This window comes from Hyperoodon ampullatus, assembly GCF_949752795.1.
Source record: "Hyperoodon ampullatus genome assembly, chromosome: 10".
NCBI lineage: Eukaryota > Metazoa > Chordata > Mammalia > Artiodactyla > Ziphiidae > Hyperoodon > Hyperoodon ampullatus.
Window position 1 is genome coordinate 26,928,362 of NC_136923.1, and position 21,816 is coordinate 26,950,177.

The 21,816-nt window shown below is 40.6% G+C and overlaps 1 protein-coding gene across 2 annotated transcripts in view; it reads right to left on the reverse strand.

Annotated features, from left to right (window-relative positions):
• SYNPR (synaptoporin) overlaps positions 1–21,816 on the reverse strand; it is a gene marked incomplete at both ends in the record, with an annotated part of 284,962 nt that overhangs the window by 24,186 nt on the left and 238,960 nt on the right. For both annotated transcript variants that reach the window (XM_079713569.1, XM_079713570.1), the window contains one exon: positions 14,252–14,450. In XM_079713569.1, coding sequence (XP_079569695.1) covers positions 14,252–14,450 — 199 coding nt within the window. The remainder of the gene's footprint in view (positions 1–14,251; positions 14,451–21,816) is intronic.

Below are 21,816 nucleotides of genomic sequence, written 5' to 3' on the forward strand. Positions count from 1 at the left end.
GGCTCCTATTTCTCACTTTAGCAAACCAATAAGAATTCTGTATGTCTAAACAAGAGTGATGGGATAGCATTTAATATCTGACCTCTTCCCCTAATTCAAGAGCTATGGGGAAGGAAAGTATTTCTGTTTTGGAGAGATAAACTATTAAATGAGAGGGCAAACGAGGATGGAGAGACACAGGCTTAGGTGATGGTGCCTCGCATAATGCTTTAATCAGAGTCAGCAGGCACTAATCTTTGTTGCAAGAACAATGCCTAAGACAGGAGCAAAGTCTGAATAATCTCAGAGCAATGAGGCAGTTAAGAGCACATACAAAGAATGCATAGTTAGAAATGGAATTTTGATGGAGAGGAAGGCCTGTTAGAGTAATTTGGTTCAGTAGGTAGAAAAAAACCAACTGGAAAGACTTTGAGTTGAATTACAATGGAAAGAGCCATCTGTTCTGCTAACCCAGCACCTATGGTAGCATGGAGAACTCTCACATAGATGTATGTTGCCTTAAACAGACAGACAAGTGGATGTAGGGGTCAGAATTCTAGTTAAAGGACCACATACACACACATTGGAGCTTGGAGTTCATTCCATTAATTAAGCACTTAGTGAATTCCTGCTTTGACCCAGTTAGTGCTGGTTCTTCAGAGATAACAAACCCAGTCCTACCTTCAAGGAGCTCTTTTTCCAGCATAGGAAACGGACACACAAGCAGACAACTGAAAATGTGGCACTGTCCTGGGATCAGAGATGTGGACAGGGTCACCCTGTCCAGCCAGGAAAATTTTTTCTTCCAGGGAATTTCACTTGTTTCAAAGAAATAAGTTGACTTAATTCCCACTCACCCCAGCAATCAAATTACTTTATATCAGCAAGAGTATAAAGTCTTGGCGAATTAGCTTTCTTTTATTAGGCATGATAGAAAAGATGTTTCTTTTATTTTACAAGCACTTGGAAAACAGCTGAATTTTGAAGATAGAATATTACCAGATCACGACTTCTTTGTGGGGAAAATTCATATCTGAGTCTTTAAGAGAATCACTCTTATTCAAGAGTAATTCTTTAGTTTTCTGATTACACATTTCCCAAATAATCTCTCACAAGCACAAAGCAGATAGGCGTCAGTAACCAGTGGCTGAAAGGCTGCTTCACAAGTTTATAAATTTGAATTTGCCTCGATGAAGCACAATTATAAATACCTCTTTTAAATGAACAGTATGAATTAAGGCCAAATTTCACATTTCAGAGAGGAATAAAGATGACAGGGATGCTAGTGTACTATATTTTGATTCCATTTCCCCCTTACAAAATGCCTAATCAGAACAAAGTACATGACAGAGATACCTTAAGGTACTTTGGTTGGGCAGACTCCTTGTACATTGTAGTATGCTTGCTGCAGGCGGAATTTGAGAAGAGCTAGGGCCCAACATGTTGAAACAGCAAAGCTCAGTTTCTTCTGAGCTGAGGGACTGTCTTCATAACAATGATGCTTATTTCGATTTCTGGGGTTCTGTTGCTTGAAGTGTAGCAGTGCCAATGGATACCTCCAGTATCTAGAGACCCAGATCTCGACAGTGCATATTCTATATTTCTGGCAGTTCTTCCTGTGTCTCTCTTGGAATACACATGTGCTGTGTGCAGTCAGTGCTAACCACAGTTCCTGGCATACAACAGGAACTCTCAACAAGTACGTGTTGAAGGAATGCACACAACAGACCCTATCCTTGAGGACCAGCTTGGAAGGTCATTCGTTTCACTTTCATACTGACTATAGGGAACTATAGCTGTGTTAGAAATAGCCCTTGCTCTTCAGATATTTGATGTTTAGTCATGGAATCCGACGAAACAACATCTAACTCAAGTACAAAGCAGTACTTGTACAAAGAAAGATTTCCACACAGAGGTATGGAAGTTTGAGGAGGGAGAACTGAGATATCTTCTGGAGGAAGGACGTGGACGATGAGGAAATATTGCAGGGAGCAGAGAGCGTTTGAGCTGGGTCTTCGAGGATGAGTCAGATTTTGATAGGTTGAGATAGGGGAGGAGAGGAGAACCTTCCAGGTGGCAAGTGCTCAGTAATTATGCAGAAGTAGGCCTGTAAACAGCATGTTTAGGGAATGGTGAGTCATCCAGTTTGGTGAAAACTTGGGATATAGGGAATGGTAGGACATGGCTTTGAAGAGTAGGTGAAGGGTCATGGCTTAGGAGGGCCTTGAAGGCTGGAGTGAGGAGAGGTGAGCCAGAGATGGACCATGGCATAAACGCAGCTGTGTTTGGAGTGATGGCTGGAAGAATGCAAGGCAGGAGGTGGGGGACCACTTCACTGAGAGTCTCCACAAATATGACCTAACACGAATCAATTCTCTCCTTTCCAGAGCCCCTCCCCCTGCCCATTCCCTATAAACTTTGCCAATCCTCCAGGCCTGAGGGTTTCATAAAGCTCAGAATGGGGTTTTCGGCAGCCAGATCTTCTAATCAGGGACACGAATCCCATATAGTTTGGTCTTGGTGTTTTCAATCCTGAATCAACAATTCATAGAACAAGTGAAAAAAAAAGGGGAAGGAAGGCTGTGGGATATAGCTTAATTGGGGGTTTGAAAGAAGCCACCAGATTTATGCAGAAGCTCATGGGAGGCCGATGGCAGCCGGGCAGGGCTGGACACAGATGCCTGCTGGTCTTGCTACTCCCCGGCCATCTGAGGGCTTGCCCTACACAGAGCTGCAGGCACGGGAGACACCCCAGGATGAAACTTATAAAGCAATTCCTTATTTTAAAAAAGCATCACATGCAACTTCTGTATGTTTGTTTTCTTCTTCTGTTTGTGGCCAGAGTAGGAGTTAACGATCTTGAATTTCACTTACTGAGCCTCAGTGAGAAAGGAGATTGCCAAAGCTAAAGGTATGCAGAACCCACCTCTGGGGCCAGGTGTACGCTGCCATGCAGGTTAATGCCTGTCTTGGGGATTCTCCCTAGTAATTAAAGCCTGAGCTTCTGCATACTTAAACATGGCTTGAATTGAATTTTTGATGTCCCCTTAGTATCCCAAGTTTCAAAGCAAATGTTTCAGTGGCAGCCTCCTTAGAGCAAGTGGTTTTATTTTTTCTCCCTCAGAAGAAAACATTCTCTTTGCAGATCGTTTTTGGAAGAGCTCTTCTCCAACAGTGTAAGATTGAAGGGTCTATGGTAGAATCAAAATCTGGAATCCAAATTTTTCATTCAGATCAGAGGTAATTTGTTAGGGATATATTTTATATGAACTTAAAATAGAAACTTCTATAAAAATCAAGAGAACAATCAATTTCTGAGTTTTTAACCCTAAAGAAACGATTTAAAATACATGTCAGGATTGAAGCACAAGGCTGATCATCACAGCATTGCTGAAGAGAGAGAAAAATTCAAAACCATGCAAAATTCAAAATCCAGCAATGAGAGGCTGGTTAAATAGTTCATATTATCTCGTGATAATGGAATATTATGCAGCCATTACAAATGGAAAGAACTAGAGTTAAATAATAATGAATATTGAAGTACTGCCGGAGTTACTCTATCATATTCTTTCTTGGTCCTATGAATAAATAAACTGTTTTTAAGCATCTACTATGTGCTTAGCACCTAACCACCCTATTAGACGTTTGTTATTTAATCTTAGCAAATATCTTTTGACGTATGGGTTCTTATGATTTTTTTTATAGAGGAGGCAGAAATTATGTATAGGTCAAGATTATTTCATTTGGGAAGTATGAGAAACCCCAAACTAGCAAGCACAAAGGGAAATTCAGTAACTTACAAAAATGGATAGTCTAGAGTGTGTCTGGCTTCAGGTATGGCTAAATCCAGGTGCTCATTTTTGTTTTTGGTCAAGTCACTCTGTCTCTCTCTACCTTTCTTTCTCTCCATATCTAGGATCTGCTTATCTCTGCTCAGCTTTATTCTTTTCACAGATTCCTTCCACATCGTGGGCAGTGTGACCACTATCAACTAAACTCACATCTTCCTAGCCTCACAATTCCAGAGGAAGAACTTCACTCCATAGATAAATCCCAGAGGAGACTCTGACTGCCTGGCTTGAGTCACCTGACCATTTTATGTTATTGAGTGAGGCACCAGGACTGATAGTTCAGCAGGACCATATGAGTCTACGAAGGAAGGTGGCAGGCCAACAAATATGTCCACTATTATATTATTTCCCCCTACATTCTTTTTTTTTTTTTTTTTTTTTTTTGTGGTACGTGGGCCTCTCACTATTGTGGCCTCTCCCGTTGCGGAGCACAGGCTCTGGACGCACAGGCTCTGGATGTGCAGGCTCAGCGGCCATGGCTCACGGGCCCAACTGCTCTGTGGCATGTGGGATCTTCCCGGACCAGGGCACGAACCCGTGTCCCCTGCATCGGCAGGCGGACTCTCAACCACTGCGCCACCAGGGAAGCCCTCCCCCTACATTCTTGCTCAAGCCATTCCCCTAGTCAAAAAGCCCTCCCCTCCATCCAGCTGGTCTCTACTCTTTGTCAAGTCTCACAGACTCCATAAACCTTCTTTGACCACTCAAGCCAATAAATGGCACTTGCTGTTTCCCATTGACTCTTACATGATGTCTCTATCACCAGCTCTAGTAAAACACACTTCTCTTGTGCTTTTATCATGATGTGTCTTTGTCCTGCCTTATTGACTTGACTGTCAGTTGCAGCACAGTGAGGGTTTGTATATTTCATGCCACTGCAGGCCCCATATGTCTTGCACATAGGGGATGCTGAATAGGCTGATAGACATTCTTGGATTTCATTTTCATACTTCCAGATAAAAATGGGGTGGTAGCAGAGTACCATGATGAAGAGTGTGTCTCTGAAGCCTCACTCTCTGTGCATCACAGTACAAGTTACTTAACCTCTGTAAATCTGATCCAGCATCTGTAAAATGGGCACAATAATACCCACCTTAAAGATGTTTGGAGAATTAAATGAGGTAACTACTATCTAATTTAATTTCTGGCCTGTGGAAAGTGCTCAAGAGTAAATGGCAGCTCAAACAGTGGCATTTTAGCCTTCTTTTCCTTAGCCTCAGCTGCAATTTTTCTAAGTTCTTTTTCCATTGTAATAATTTCCTTTATTATTATTTTTTGGTCTTGTAATTTCTAGGTTGTCAGTATCTACATACTTTTCTGCCTACAGGGGTGGCTAGTCAATTCGGTAGTGGACCCACAAAGCTATAAATAACAGTCACTGCAATTCAGGCTTAGGTGTTCTTGAGGCAGTATATGAATCAATTAGATCTTTCTTAGACATTTCAGAATAACTTAGAGACAGATTCCAAGTTGCAGGTCTCAGATAACTAGGTGTTTGAGTGAAGGGGAGATCACAGCTTGGCCAAGCTCTCAGGTATTTTCAATTAACCATGTCCCTCATAAGGGATCCAAGCCAGTTTTACCTTGAGTCACATTCTCTTCTGTTCCCTGGGCAAGGTTTGAAGCTCTCCCTTGCACGGCTCTGTGGCTTTGATTAGAGTCCTGCTAATAAGCAATGGAAATGAAGATGCCCAGCTGGGAGAAAGAGCTAAGAGGGCTGCAAAATATCCAAGCTCTGGACTTCGTGCCAATTATTTGAAAGTTTAATGAACCATGGGTATTAGTGCAAGACATCACTGAACTGCTGAAAGCCCCAGTGAATCCAAGCTGCATGTGTGAGTGTCTGCTTGTTCTGGAATCAAAGAAATAAACTTAGCAAAGAGTAAGGATATTTTTGCCATCATGGGGGCGGGGTGAGGTGGGCGATATTTCACCACTTTCAAAATATGATAGGAGGAGGGTAAAAGTCTGAATCTAGTTTCTCAGTTGGATGCCCCCAAACAATCAAATTTTCCAATTTCTACCTGTTACACCACTTTGCTCTTCACACTCTGCTATTTTCAGACTTGCCAACTGACAAAGGATTCAAGCTCCTGTTCTCTGGAGCCTGGCTTATTTAATGGAACTATGTTCTTTCCCCTCTTTCCCTAAAATATGAGATCTGAGTGCCAGGATGGGAGTGGGAGAGCTGAAGGGAGGGGAACTGAGTGATGGGGACAGAGTGACCCCATCTTAGGGCTGACTGCACCTGTCTCTAATGACAGCAGCTTATACTGAATTTGGAAGCTCTAGAAAACAACAAAAATAATATATGAGTGTTTGATGTCAACAGTGTAACAAGAAGCCTTCCAAAGCATTTCTCAAGATGAGAGTCAGTGGAGTTCGAATTTATCCACTTTGTTTTTTAGCCAGTCAGTCCACTGAAATGTAATAAACCTTAGCTGCATGGACAGCATAGTATGGACACCAGACTACATGATGGAAAATAATGGCTTGCATTCAGGAGCACTTGCTCCTGTTCTAATTGCTTTGTGTGCAATAACTCATTTAATCTGATCGACGATTTTACAGGTTGAGAACCACTGTTATCTCTATTTCACAGGTGAAGAAACACAAGTACAGAGAGGTTCTATAACCCACCCAAAGTCACACAGGTGACAGACAGTGGTGCTGAGATTTGGACACAAGCAGTATGGGTACAGAGCCTGAATTCTTAACCACTGGTAACCTACTGTCTTCCCATGACAGATTTGGCCTTCAAGGGTAATAGGAATAAAGCAGGGAATTTGAGGCCAGCAGCTAGGTCTTACTCTGCAGTGTGTCCTTGGTGCTTAGCACAGGGCCTGGGACCCAGCAGGACTTAGACAGCCTTGATCATTACTCTTGAATCCAAGGAAGAGCTTTGTCTTGTAATCAAAAAGGAAACACATTTGGGGCTTTGCCAAATTTCCACTAGGTTCTGGTTTTTCTAATTGAATGATGAGTTCCCTGGAATGAGAGGAAATCTGACAAAAATGGATGGAGTTTGGATAAACACTCTCTGCTAGCCCTCTGAAGGCACTGGCTCCAACACAGGACAGGAAGAGCTCTGGGCCCCTGAAGAATCACACTAATTCCATAAGCAGTTCACTGTTTTTATTAAGGCTATCGGACTACAGCCCATCTCTTTGTTTAACTAGTGAATTGGAGAAATGTGGTACCAAATACAGTGGGAATTAACCCTCATCTAAACTGTAATTAAGAACCTGCTAATCATAAGAAAGCTGGAAAAGAGCTGAGGATGTAAAATCTGATCAAACGTGTAGACGTTGTGCTGGGAACATTTAAAGTGGATTAATTTATTTGCCTTCATCTGTGGTGCCGATTCTGGAACGATGTATTTGTTGATGCAAAATATATAGTAGTTTAGATTAACAGTTCACGTAAGGTTAGGTCCATGCCCTTTTCTTTTTTTTTTAACATCTTTATTGGAGTATAATTGCTTTACAATGGTGTGTTAGTTTCTGCTGTATAACAAAGTGAATCAGCTATTCATATACATATATCCCCACATCTCGTCCGTCTTGCGTCTCCCTCCCTCCCTCCCTATCTCATCCCTCTAGGTGGTCACAAAGCACCGAGTTGATCTCCCTGTGCTATGTGGCTGCTTCCCACTATCTATCTATTTTACATTTGGTAGTGTATATATGTCCATGCCAGTCTCTCACTTCGTCCCAGCTTACCTTTCCCCCTCCCCGCGTCCTCAATTCCATTCTCTATGTCTGCGTCTTTATTCCTGTCCTGCCCCTATGTACTTTAGAAACTTTTTTTTTTTTTTTTAGATTCCATATATATGTGTTAGCATACGGTATTTGCTTTTCTCTTTCTGACTTACTTCACTCTGTATGACAGACTCTAGGTCCATCCACCTCACTACAGAAAACTCAATTTCGTTTCTTTTTAGGTCCATGCCCTTTTTTTTTTTTTTGCGGTACGCGGGCCTCTCACTGTTGTGGCCTCTCCCGTTGCAGAACACAGGCTTGGGACGTGCAGGCTCAGCAACCATGGCTCACGGGCCCAGCCGCTCCGCGGCATGTGGGATCTTCCCGGACCAGGGCACGAACCCATGTCCCCTGCATCGGCAGGCGGACTCTCAACCACTGCGCCACCAGAGAAGCCCTGGTCCATGCCCTTTTGTACTGCCAACACTTCTTGGAAGTGGAAACTACACACACACACACACACACAGACCCACACACACACAAGCCAGAATGTCAGATTCTGACAGGTGTGACTACCCCTAACAAGATACACATTTGGGAGGCTTCATATGATGTTATTCTTTTTTTGCACCAAACACATTATACTTGGGGCAGAATTTCAAAATAATCTCCTCCGTTTATCCTCTCATCATCCACCACATGCTGTGAAGTTGTCTTTACTATTAGCCCAGCCCACCTGGGGAGGGAGTGCCTTGGCTTCCGGGTGGAGGTTCACTTCCTCCTCCAGGTAGGTCACCAAAGTCCATCTACATAACCTCTAGCAGGTCATTTGTAGGAGAGTCATAATTATTAAATAATTTTCCTCAACAGGCTGGATGCTTTTAGTTCACCCATATACACACATTGCTTGGCCTGTTGAAGATACAATTTAAGTGAAATACACTTAGACATGAAGTATAACTAACATGATGAGAGAAGAGAGAGGGAAGAGAGAGAAGAAAAGAGGGAAAAAGGGTGAGGAAGGGGAGGAGAGAGAAGAGAGGCGAGAGATGGGCTTCTCAGCAATTTCTGAATAGCTCAGAGACTGCAATTCTGATTTCCATCTCTAATGACAGCCAAGAAAGATGCAGTTGAGAGTAGGAGCACGCGTTGGATTCTCTGAGCATCCAGCTCTGTGCCTGCCTGCTATTCTCCTCTCAGTGATGGCCTCAGCCCCTACTTGACAATGGGGAGCCTTATTTTGTTAGGGGGTTAAAAATCCACCTTCCAATCATCTCACAGGGTTCCAGAAACAGAAAGGTTAACTGGAAGGCTCAACCTAGCAACTGCGATCTGAGAAGTAGTCCTGAGTCAAGCCTGATCGTGTGGGACTTGGCAGCGGGTGGGGGTCGAGGGAAGAAAGTGCCTGGGATAAGGGGACTGGAGGAGAGTAGTATTGTGAGGGCTGCAGGCAATTAAAGGAAGGCGCCTGCAATTCCTCTTTAGGGGGCTAAGGTACTACCTAGTAATGGGCAGGAGAAAAATTAACATGAGGATAACAACAGGGCTACAATTAGATACCATTAATCCATCACTTGCTGGTGTGCCTCTCCCTGTGCAAAGCGCTTTGTAGGCATTAACTCTTCCTTTTCTTACAGCAGCCTTGTGACATGTGTATTATTATTAGCTTCATTCTATAGATAAAGTTGTAGGCTTCCAACTGTTAAATAACAGGTCATACAGGGGGGATTAAAATCCAGGACCCCAAAGTTTAGCCACTACCCTCAAGATCACTGGCCTAAGAGTCTGAGTCCTTGTTCTGCCATTAACTTCTTTGACCACAGGCAAGGTCCCTAATCTCCCAGGGATTCATTTTCCCATGCCTGGTGCTTGACAAAGAGGAGTCACAGTGAATCTGTAGAATGAGGCTGATTGTAATCGCTCCACGTCTCTCTCAGGATTGTTTTGAGGCTGGATGGGAAATATGAAAATATTAGGAATGCATCGGGCATAAAACAAATGTGAGCCATGGGACCACCGCATGACTGCAATGGGTAAACACTTCTAGTCCCATAAACTGCCTCTGGTCAACCTGGTCTCCTTTATGGGAAATGGAGAGCTTCAACAACACAGCCCCTTCCTTTCCCACAAAATCTTAATGTGAATATTGATTCTACTTGACATTTAGAGTAGTTACTTTAAACCAAATCTCTTGTGAGAAGGATTCACCAAAATGTGGGATGGTGTTTATTAGATACTCATTCTGAGAGCACTTTGTCAGCTCGGTAAGATAAGTTATTTTTTTAAACTACTTTACATTAATTAAAAAAAAAAAAACCCTAAAGCCTCACATCGTCACTATTTGACATGAGATCTGAAAATGGTTCAGAACATCCTGTCTCAGAAATCTAGGAAGGAGATTTGGCTTTAAAACTGTACTCTAAGGAACTTGACAGAATGATATAACCAGAGGTGACATTTCAATTCCACAATCATGTACCATTCAGGTGGCCAATTCTGCTTTCTGAGAAAGATATTTATTCATCTGTACAAGAAGGCACTCACTGTGGTGACGTACCGTAGCTGGCTGATTCTGTTGGCCTGATTTTCTCACTATTGTGTCATTCAGCATTATTAACAATTATGTTACTTCTAAAGACATGCAGATTCTCATTTTCACTTAAACGTGGGCAATCTTGTCAAGCATATTCAGTAGAGAAAGATACCTTAAAAAATAGCCATTGATAATAGCCATTGGCTCCAGTCTGCCTGAAATTGCTCACGACTGCTTACAAATATATAGTAATCAGTCCTGGTAATCTCTGATTTATAATCGCCATTGATCTTGGGCATGTTTAAAGCCTGTTTTCTATCACTGACATCCTTCATGTGCAACAGAGATAAACAGCAGAACCTTCTAGTTATCCTAGCATCATAGATTCACGGCAGCCATTCTATAACTCCAAATGGATTCTGAAGGCAAACTTTAAAAAACCCTCTATGACAGTCAAATAAGCAGAAAAGTCTAGGGGTTCTAGGGTTTGATTTCTCTATATCCTGAGCAAGAAAATAACAGGAGCTGTCCAGGTGTATAAACCAATTTGTCCTACCCACCTATGCCCCTCCAAATTTGTAGCACATTGCCTATCAGTATTTTGGACCCTCTTGCATGGTAGTTATGAATTTGGGACCTGGATTTGGAGAGACCTGGGTTCAAACTCTACCCTCTGACTATTAGTAATGTGACCTGGGAGAGTTAATTGGGTAACTTCGAGCCTCCCTTTCCTCACCTATAAAAGTGTATAACAATACAAGCTACGGTTGTTGTGAGTATTAAATCAACTCCACACAGAGTAAGAAACTCTATCAATACCAGCCGGTATTTTTGTTGTTACTATTATCAACGCCATCACCATCCTCATCACTTTCCTCCACATTGATCTTATCTGTGCATGATGTATCCTGTCATGTCCTAGAGGATTATAGAGAATCCCGAACTACAGAATAAAGGGGAAAATGTGGGTTTTGTAAAAAAAAAACAAAGCAACAATAACAAAAGAATAGTTAGTGACAGGAACAGAGAGAACAAGTAATGATCAGTAGCCGTCTTTCTGAATAAATAGGCTTGGCTTTAAAAAAGTACAATTACTGTTAGTTTAGTATTTGAAGGTTTTCTTAGGTATGAACCACCTTCTTGAGATCTTGCTCACACTGTGGATTGGCCTTAACCTGCTAACTCACAGTTAAGGGTGGGTACCATAGCCCACCCCTCCTTCCCCAGTCACGGCCCCACTGTTGTGGGATTAGAACTGGAAAGGCTTGTCATTTGCAGCTGCAATGGCGTCATACTGATCCTCTACATTCATTCTGTCTCTGTGACTCTTAGGATTTGGGCTCTCTTTTAAATTAACTTTTATCTGCTAAGTAATGAGCACATCAGTTTTTTTTTTTTTTTTTTTTGCGGTACGTGGGCCTCTCACTGTTGTGGCCTCTCCCGTTGCTCAGCACAGGCTCCAGACGCGCAGGCCCAGTGGCCATGGCTCACGGGCCCAGCCGCTCCGCGGCATGTGGGATCCTCCCGGACCGGGGCACGAACCCGTGTCCCCTGCATCGGCAAGCGGACTCTCAACCACTGCGCCACCAGGGAAGCCCCCAGTTTTTTAATATCACTGAAGTCTCACCTAGGAGCCTTTCCCTTTTTATTACTAGAATTAACTCCCCGCTCCTCCCCTTCTTCCACGATGTAATAAAACAAAACCTACCTAGTGTAGTACACAATTCAGGATTTCATTATATCCTGCTTGATTGGAAAGACTATTTACACAGAGATGAAATAGCATGGCCTCACAAGATTACTTCTTATGAGGAGAATGTAGTTTTATATAACAAAATAGAGCTTTTCCCACTGTATAGGCAAACTAACTGAGTCAGTTTCTTCTCTCTGGAAGTCAGAGTATTTCCTCAGACTTTATAATTCTATGACAGTGTCTACATATATCCAGGAATGGATGTACACATGTCAGTTTTATAGTACACACACACACACACACACACACACACACACACACACACGTATCTCAACCTCTTTGATGTATCTATCTGCACATCATGCGAGGGTTAACCCCAAGGTAGGTGACACTGTTAAAGATATTTTAAAACCATTAAGACCAGTAGCTCCAATTTGGGAGGGAAAATTTAAAAAAAGACATCTGCCCAAAGGTTCAAGTTCTGCTGATTGACTTTTCTTTTTGCACAATAACATACTGAAGTGCTATAAAACAGATCTCTCCCCAGTCCCTTCAAACTTAATCATGACGTTTTACAAATAAGGGTTTCTCCCAGCTACCCTTCAAAACATGTTGATTTTAAGTTTCTGGTCTCTATAATATATAGATTAGACTAGAGATCTGTAAAATTTATTTCACTCACATACTCCCTAAAAGAATTTGTAAAAACTGTGTGCCTATTCGTATAAAGTTGACATATAATTTTGTTTTTATTAAAAGTCTAAACAGTTGCAAGAGTGTAATGTTGGGCATAAGTATTGATATTTAAAAATATATCCCATTGTATCAATTTTTAGATGAATTCAATGGAATTGTTATTTGATACTCTCTATTACCCATTTAAAAATTATTAAACAAATTCCTCATTAACAGTCAGAAACTTTACATGTTTTTTTTGTTCTCCTTGAACTTGTATTTCCATTATACTTCCCCCACCGAATGATAGCCTCATATAACATTTTTTTATACTGGAAAGCATTTTATCGATCACCCTGTTACATTTCTTTGCAACAAAAATATGTATATAAATTAAAATTATTCTTTGATTACCCATGACCCTAATGCTTTAAGTATCAACAATTTTTCTTTTGAGTTGGGTAATCATTAAAAATGTTATTAATGCACAACTGTCCAAAACAACATAAATATATTATAAATGTTAATAATTATTAAATCTTAAAAGTAAAATTTTTATTAGAAATGTATGGGACTGTTTTTTCTTCAATTAGCTGATGCACTTTCGAGGGACAAATATTACTTACTTCTAACATGGGACTTGATTCAGCATAAATTCTATTTCCATTTCTCGTTGTACAGATGTGTTGAGAAGGTTTGCTCACAGAAATGAGTAGATGAGAATGGATGGGGTTTTGTTACAGTGATGCCACTAATTTCTCTGAATTCCTTCTGAGTAATATGTCCCAGACCACAGAGTGATCTGTCATCAAAAATTACTTTTTAATGATCTATCAGCTGACGTAGATTAGGAATTTCTATTTTATTGAAAGGAAAAAATTGGAAACCTCCTTAGATGCAAAAGGATACACTACCCAGCCATTTGAATAACTCACTTTTGTCAATACCAACAACGATATTTCAAATGGTCCTTTGTTTTAGTGCCTCCAAGGCTTCGCAACCTAGCAATATCCCGTGTATGGGGATGGAAAAGAAGGATGCTTTTATTTTATAAAAGGGGAATAGGTGATTAAGAAAGAAGCAGTAACATATTTTCAGAAGCAGGGCATTCTCAGTAAGATAAGTTTTAGGCAAATGTGCATAAGAAAGCTGAAAAATTTTAAATGTATTTCCTTAAAGTTATCCATGCTTATGTACCCCTCTGAGAGTTGTTGTGTTCCCCTAGGTGTCTGTGTGTCCCTATTTGGACATGCTGAGCTAGACTGGTTTCACTCAGGTGAGTCCTTGAACCACTGTGTAAGGAAAAAGAAAGTGGGGGAGGGTTGGTGGTGGAAAGAGATAAGATAGAGGTAGAGAGAGAGAGAGAGAGAGAGAGATTCAGAGACAGAGAACTCCATCTTCAAACTAAACCATTCTATGAACAGTCTATCATATACCAAAGGAATAACACATTTCAATAAGTACAAGTCACACTGTCTAAACAACCAGTGAGAAAAAATGGTCGACTACCTCCATAATACTGGAATTATAAATAAATCTGCAGCAAGCCTCACTACTCTTTCCTTGATCTCATGAGATTTCCAAGCATTTATTGCAGAGGAGTTTCCAGCAACTCTTACAATACTTCTCCAGCGCAGGCGCACAAAAGAATGACAGGCATCATGTTTTCGTTTTAGATCTAAGAGATTTGGATGAAAAAGAATGTGATTGTCTTTCAAATACCTGCCCTGAGGGCTCAGGTAACTCCAAAGCCTTTAAGCACTGGAAAAAAGAAATTAGAAGGGACAGAAAAAGTTATTTCATAAAGCAAACGACTTACGATGAGTGGACCCCGGTTGTTTTCTCGATACTTGTTCTGGAAGAAGATGTAAACGACAGTGGCGGCCAAGGAGTAGAGGAAGGCAAAGACAGCCACGGTGACGAAGAACTCTGCCGAAGATGAGGAGTCGCCAATCAGGGCCACCTTCTGCCGCTCCTTCCCCTCACAGGTGGGCACCTCAAACGTCACTTGGTGTAACCTAAAGTACCAGAGATACCAGAGAGGAGAATCGTTAAAATGCTATGGAGAGAAAACTCGATGCCATAAGTGAGATGTGATTTGGGACCTTCACGGCAAGCCTCTGTGACAAGTTCATTAGAGAAATTACAGAGATTGTAGCTGGACTCGTGGAAGCAGATACTGCAGTGAAACATCATGCCATTAGGTTTCACAGTAGCTAGTCACTTTAGAGAGAGGGGAGCAGCGAAGGGGAAAGTGATCCTGAAATGATGATGGGTTAGACTACGACATCCTCCCCCTTAAGTTCTCCAGTGGTTTCTCATTATACTTAGACTCACACCCTAACTCCTAAACGTGACCCACCAGGTCCTGGCTTAGGGTCTTTTCACTGACTGTTCCCTTTTCCTCAATCACTCCGTCTCCTGACATTGCCCATGGCTGGTTCCTTCATGGCATTCAGGCGACAGCTCAAAATGTCATCTCCTGGGAAAGTCTTTTCCTGACTATTAATCTAAAATAGTTCTTTTCCCTTAGACATTTCTATCACATCTCCCTGTTCAATGTCATTCATAGTGCCCATCACCAACCACACTTCCTTGGTAATGTATTTAATTACTTTTTTTTTTTTTCTGTCTCCACTTGATTTGGGATCTTGACTTTCTTCTTCTCTGTAAATCCTGAATGCCTGACACTTGTTAGACACTCAGTAAACAGGACTTGGATAAGTGAACAAACATTCTTGATTCTGTAAGATGACTGATACACCCTAGTTTGATTGAACTTTGAGAACTTCTATTTTAGAGAATAAGTTCTGTCAGGACAGCATCCAGGCCCAATATATTACTTAATAGAGAAAAATAAGATTTTGGAAGGCAGTACATTCTGCTCAATACATGATACCTAAGGAAGATGTGTTATATCTAGTACATAGCTCATGCTGTGAACTGGGTGGTGATCTGTAATTCAATATAGGAGCCAAAATTCTGCTTCTTCAGAAATGACTAAATTATCCCTTGAGTATTAGGGAGGCACTTGGAAATAGACATGAATGAGGCTTAGTGATATCAGTAAAGGAACACCTGGAAAATTATCTACAAAACCAACAATGATGATAAAACCACTGACGCACACAATAAATTCCCAACTTATGCTTAAGAAGTATTTCTCTTACTAAGCAAAACTTGATTCCTTTAAAAATATATTTTTTGTGTACATTCTCTTACAATTCGGATAATGACAAAATGATAAAATAGTAATACTAATAGCAACTAACATACTGGAGCATTTATGTGCTAGATATTGTATTTTATATGTAATGTTTCATTTAATGCTCACAGCAGCCCTATGATGTAGGCATTTTATTGCCCCTTCCCCCTTTACACATGAAGAAACAGGCTTAGAAAAGATTAAGTAATTTGTGCTAAACCACAAAGCTAGTAAATAGGGCCAGGAACTTTTTAACTTCTACGTTAATCTGTTTCTATTAAATAATGAGAATATTAAAACTAGGATGAGTTTTTTAAAAAAGTGGAGTCCATGGACAACTAGCACCATAACTATGGGTCTTGTTAAAAATGTATATTCCAGGGTCTGACCCAGACCTACTGAACTGAAATCTCTAGGGGTGTAGCTTAGCTGACAACCAAAGCAGAAAACTCCAGTCCCCTTAAATTCCTTATTTCTCAGAAACCTATTCTGTTTCATTTATTGCTTGACTTGAGAAAACTGTTTACATAGTCAGCTTGATTTTGCTTATTTATACTGAAGATCCTCTTGTTTCTTGTCAACCAGAAAAGTGTACAGCTTCAGTAAAATTCAGGAAAATAGAAGCATTCATCATGGTTATCCTGTAGAGACCCTTCCTCCCCTTGCCAGAGATACTAAGGTATTTCTCAATAGCTGAGTCTGTGGGAATGCTGAAAAATGAAATAGATTGAAAAGGTAATCACACCAATTATTCTGATAGAGGTGGTTTTCAAATAATGAACCCTTTTCTTCTCACTATCTTGTATACGTCATCCACTTAACATATTTTTTTTAACATCTTTATTGGAGTATAATTGCTTTACAGTGTTGTGTTAGTTTCTGCTGTATAACAAAGTGAATCGGCTACATGCATACATATATCCCCATATCCCCTCCCTCTTGCATCTCCCTCCCACCCTCCCTATCCCACCCCTCTAGGTGGTCGCAAAGCATGGAGCTGATCTCCTTGTGCTATGCGGCTGCTTCCCACTAGCTATCTATTTTACATTTGGTAGTGTATATATGTCAGTGTTATTCTCTCACTTCGTCCCAGCTTACCCTTCCCCCTCCTTGTGTCCTCAAGTCCATTCTCTACATCTGTGTCTTTATTCCTGTCCTGCCCCTAGGTTCATCAGAACCATTTTTTTTTTTTAGATTCCATATATATGTGTTAGCACACAGAGAAAGTTTTTCTCTTTCTGACTTACTTCACTCTGTATCACAGAGGGAACCCTCTTGCACTGTTGGTGGGAATGTAAATTGATACAGCCACTATGGAGAACAGTATGGAGGTTCCTTAAAAAACTAAAAATAGAACTACCACATGACCCAGCAATCCCACTACTGGGCATATACCCTGAGAAAACCATAATTTAGAAAGAGTCATGTACCACAATGTTCATTGCAGCTCTATTTACAATAGCCAGGACATGGACGCAACCTAAATGTCCACTGACAGATGAATGGATAAAGACGATGTGGCACATATATACAATGGAATATTACTCAGCCAGAAAAAGAAACACTCAACCTATATTTTTAACAAGAAGCTCTGTAGTTCCCGCAATGTCTAGATTCTGAGGATAACGTAGGGAACAAAGATAGATGGGTTGGTCCCTGCTCATATTGAACTTCAAGTTTAGAGGGAAAAGATAGCTTTTCTGAGAGGAGCCCTAGGCTAGTCTGGGGGGGCGGTGGTCAGGGTAAGATTCCCTGTGGAAGTGATTTTTAAGCTGCAGCTTAAAAAGTGAGTAGAAATTGTCCATATCAAAAGCTGAGAAAAAAGCACAATGAAATACAACTTCACACCTGCTAGGATGGCTACAATCAAAATGGTTATAAAATTGGAATAAGAAGAGTTAGTGAGATTAGACTGGAATAACAAGATAGGATTGGAATAATAAGTTCCAATTAGAAAGCTGGGAACTTTCATACATTGTTGGTGGAAATGTGAATGGTACAGCCACTTTGGAAAAACAGTCTGGCAGTTCTACAAGTGGTTAAACATAAGAGTTATCACATGGTCTGACAATTCCACTCCTAGATACATATCCAAGAGACATGATAACATTTGTCTGCACTAAACTTGTATTAGAATGTTCATATCAGCATTATGCATAACAGCCAAAATGTGGAAACAACCCAAACATCTGTCAGCTGATGAATGGATAAATGAAATGTGGTATAGCCACAGGGTGGAATATTATTTGTCAATACGAAGGAATGAAGTACTGATCCAAGTTACAGCATAGATGATCCTTGAAAACATTATGCTAAGTGAAAGAAGCCCGTCACAAAGGGCCACACATTGTATGATTCCATGTATAGGAAATGTTCAGAATAGACAAATTTATGGAGACAAAAAGTAGGTTAGTGTTTGCCTAGGGCTGATGGGGGAGGATTGGGGATGATGGCTTAGTGGTACAGGATTTCTTTTTGGGGTAACGAAAATACTTCAGAATTGATGGTGGTGATGGACGCACACTCTGTGAATATATTAAAATCCATCCAATAGTACATTTTAAGTGAATGAATTGTATGGTATGTGAATTATATTTCAATAAAGCTGTTAAAAAATAGAGATGAAAGGGCATGTATCAAGATCCTGCAAAGGCAAGGAGCACAGCACATGGGAACAGATGAAATATGACTGAAATATGGCAGGAAAGGGGATGAGTGATGGAGGATGAGATGGAAAAGTAGCCAGAGACTCTCACTGCAGGGTCTTGTGGGTCAGGTTATAGACTTGGGTCTTTATAACTTTTAAAATTTTTCCTAGTGATGACAACTTTTAGGATTTATTCTCTTATAACATATAGTATGTTATATTTATCATGTTGTACATTACATCCCTAGTACTTATTTATCTTATAACTGGAAATTTTGTACCTTTTGAATGTCTTCATCCAATTCCCCCTCCCCCCAACCTCCACCCCCGCCCAGTACCCACAAATCTGATTTTTTTTCTGAGTTTGTTTGTTTTTGAAGTATAATTGACCTACAACACTATGTCAGCTCCCGTTGCACAACACAGTGATTTGATATTTCTAAACATTTCAAAATGATCACCACGATAAGTCTAGTTATGATATTACAACACAAAGATATTACATAGTTATTGACTATATTCCCCACACTGTACATTTCATACCTGTCACTCACTTATTTTGCAACTGGAAGTTTGTACCTCTTAATGTCCCTCAACTATTTCTCGCCTCCCTCCAGTCTCCTCCCTCTGGCAATCACCTATTTGTTCTCTGTATCTATAACTCTGTTTCTGTTTTGTTATGTTTGATCATTTGTTTTGTTTTTTAGATTCCACATATAAGTGAAATCACACAGTATTTGTCTTTCTCTGTCTGACTTATTCCACTAAGCATAATACCCTTTAGGTTCATCCATGTTGTCAAAAATGGCAAGATTTCATTCTTCTTCATGGCTAATATTCCTCTCTCTCTCTCTCTCTCTCTCTCTCTCTCTCTCTATATATATATATATATATATATATATATCTTTGTCCTTTCATCTATTAATGGGCACTTAGGTTGCTTCCATATCTTGGCTATTGTAAATAATGATGCAGTGAATACAGGGGTGCATATATCCTTTCTACTTAGTGTTTTTGTTTTCTTTGGATAAATACCTAGGAGTGGATCTTTATCTGAAGACCAAGATTGGAAAGCTTTTCTTACAATAAACAACATGTAAAACAAAAATAGCAGGCAGGACCATGTCACCTGTGGCAACCATTCAGAAGCATGCACACTTGCTTTCCAGATGTTAGGATCAGCAACGCTTCCAAACGCCAGTTCCCTCAGCTCACACGTACAGACTGGGTCTGCAATTTTTGTGTACTCTGAGAGCAGCAGGAAGGGGGAGAATAAAATAATTTTTTTCTATGCAGTCAGCTGAATATCAACATTTTCCTCGTTGCTAACTTATTGCATTGATTTACAGTAAATGTTAATGGTGCTTATTGGCACAAGGCAAAAAAAATAATCACTAACAAATTTGCCGTGCTTATTAATACCAGTGATCTATAGCTTGGTATTTAGCTCTCAAGCCACGTGGGGTAAAATCAGGAGCAAGAGGGAAAACAGAAGTGAAGCTCTATGCTGGTGTCTATTCCATGGAAGGGAATAGGAATCGTTTATAAAGGAAGAGCACATCAGCTCAAAATGGTCTGACCGTAATAATTCATACCACTGAACATTTTGAATGCTATGGGTTGGCATCTATTACTAAATATATTTTACCAGAAAGGTTCTTTTAGGTAACAGTTACATACATATGCATAAATATATATGCTTTATTTTAGAGGGAGAGATTTTAGAGTCAGCATGTGTTTAGCAGCTATAATAACTTTGGAAGCAAGTATCATTCATTTAGAACCTAAACAAGGGAAAAACTGTTTGTACAGACAGAGTGTGTCAGTTGATGGAATCTGGAAACTGACGAGGCCACCTCTGATCTTCTGAAGGACTAGTCAGGCAGCAATTGCTGAGCCTCCAAAAGGATGAAATCCAATTTGTTGATTTCAAATGTATAATTCCCTCCTCAGCTGGCCTGACTCAATCAAGGGGTAATTGAATTTTGTTGGGTTTTACTGCATTGTGTCAATCCACAAAAAAACCCTCCATGTGAGAGTAGGTTCTTCTTTCTTCTTTTTAAAATTTTACCAACACTTAAACACAGCCTTTTAAGCATTTCACTCCTGCTTCAATTAAACTAAAGGAACTGCTGGGCACCCATAGTTTTTAGTTCTGTTTTTATGGCTTGAAAAAATATTAAGCAAGTTGGTGTTGCTTTATTAATAAAAATATTTATGACAACACCACCACCATTTTTCAACCTCCAGGCATTGTGTTAGCTTCTTTACTGGCTCATATCTCAATGCTCATAACAACTATCTCAAGTAGGTACTATCTGTCACCATTATACAGATGAGGAAACTGAGGGTTGAGGTGGGTAGTGAGCTTGCTGGAGGTCACGTGGTAGTGGAGGGCAGAGGTGAGTCTGAATGCAAGCAGGTTAGGAGGACCTATACTTGTAACTATGGCATATCCCTGCCTCTGTGCTTCTATACACTACCAAACGTAAAATAGATAGTTAGTGGGAAGCAGCCACATAGCACAGGGAGATCAGCTCGGTGCTTTTTGACCACTTAGAGGGGTGGGATAAGGGAGGGTGGGAGGGAGGGAGAAGCAAGAGGGAAGAGATATTGGGACATATGTATATGTACAACTGATTCACTTTGTTATAAAGCAGAAACTGACACACCATTGTAAAGTAATTATACTCCAATAAAGATGTTAAAAAAAAAGTTATAGCATCCTTAGATTTCCAGACAAATGTTTGTATAAAAACGACTAAGCCAGCTTTCCCATGCCATCTAATCTAATGGTAGACGGATAGTTTACACTGAAAAAGATTCTAAACCAACATTCGCTCTGCTTCCACCTCGAGGCACGTGAATTAGGCATCCTACAAGGTACCTAGCAATGATGGAGTTGAATTCCTTTAGGCCGACCAACAGGAAGTCATTAAAAGCTTCCTAGTTTCCAAATTTTGTCCTGGGTTATTCTAACATTTCCTTTAGAAGCAAGTAGAGGGCGAACGAACCTGACTGCTTCACGTACTGAAACTGTGATCATCATAGTGTCCGTGGTTCTTTATAGAAGGGGGGTAAAGGCAGCACAAATTCATCTTCAGATAGCACTGTACCATGAAGGGCATCTGGCAGTAAGACTTCTGAAGGTGTTGACAATACCTTTCACCGGGTGTGGAAGGAAATTGGACTAAAGCTCCTAATAGCACACCTGGGGGTAATTCAGTGCAAGACAGTAATGACACATCCCAAGGGTGGTGATCCCACCCAGGAGTTAATGTCGGAAGCATTAGGGTGTTGGGGAGCAAGCTGCTGCCACTGAATTTCTGACGGCCAGGATTCAAGTGGCCAAGGCGGGGACCAGAGGGCAACTGGCCAGTTGTGACGCTGAGCACATTTCTCTTCCCCAGATAATTTTCTACAGCCCCTGTTTCAATCCTTTTCGATCCCAGTTGATAAAGACTCTAATCCTCTTGCTCCAGTTCTTTCTCTCTTCCCATTAGGAAATACTGGCATTTGTCTGGTTTTAGAT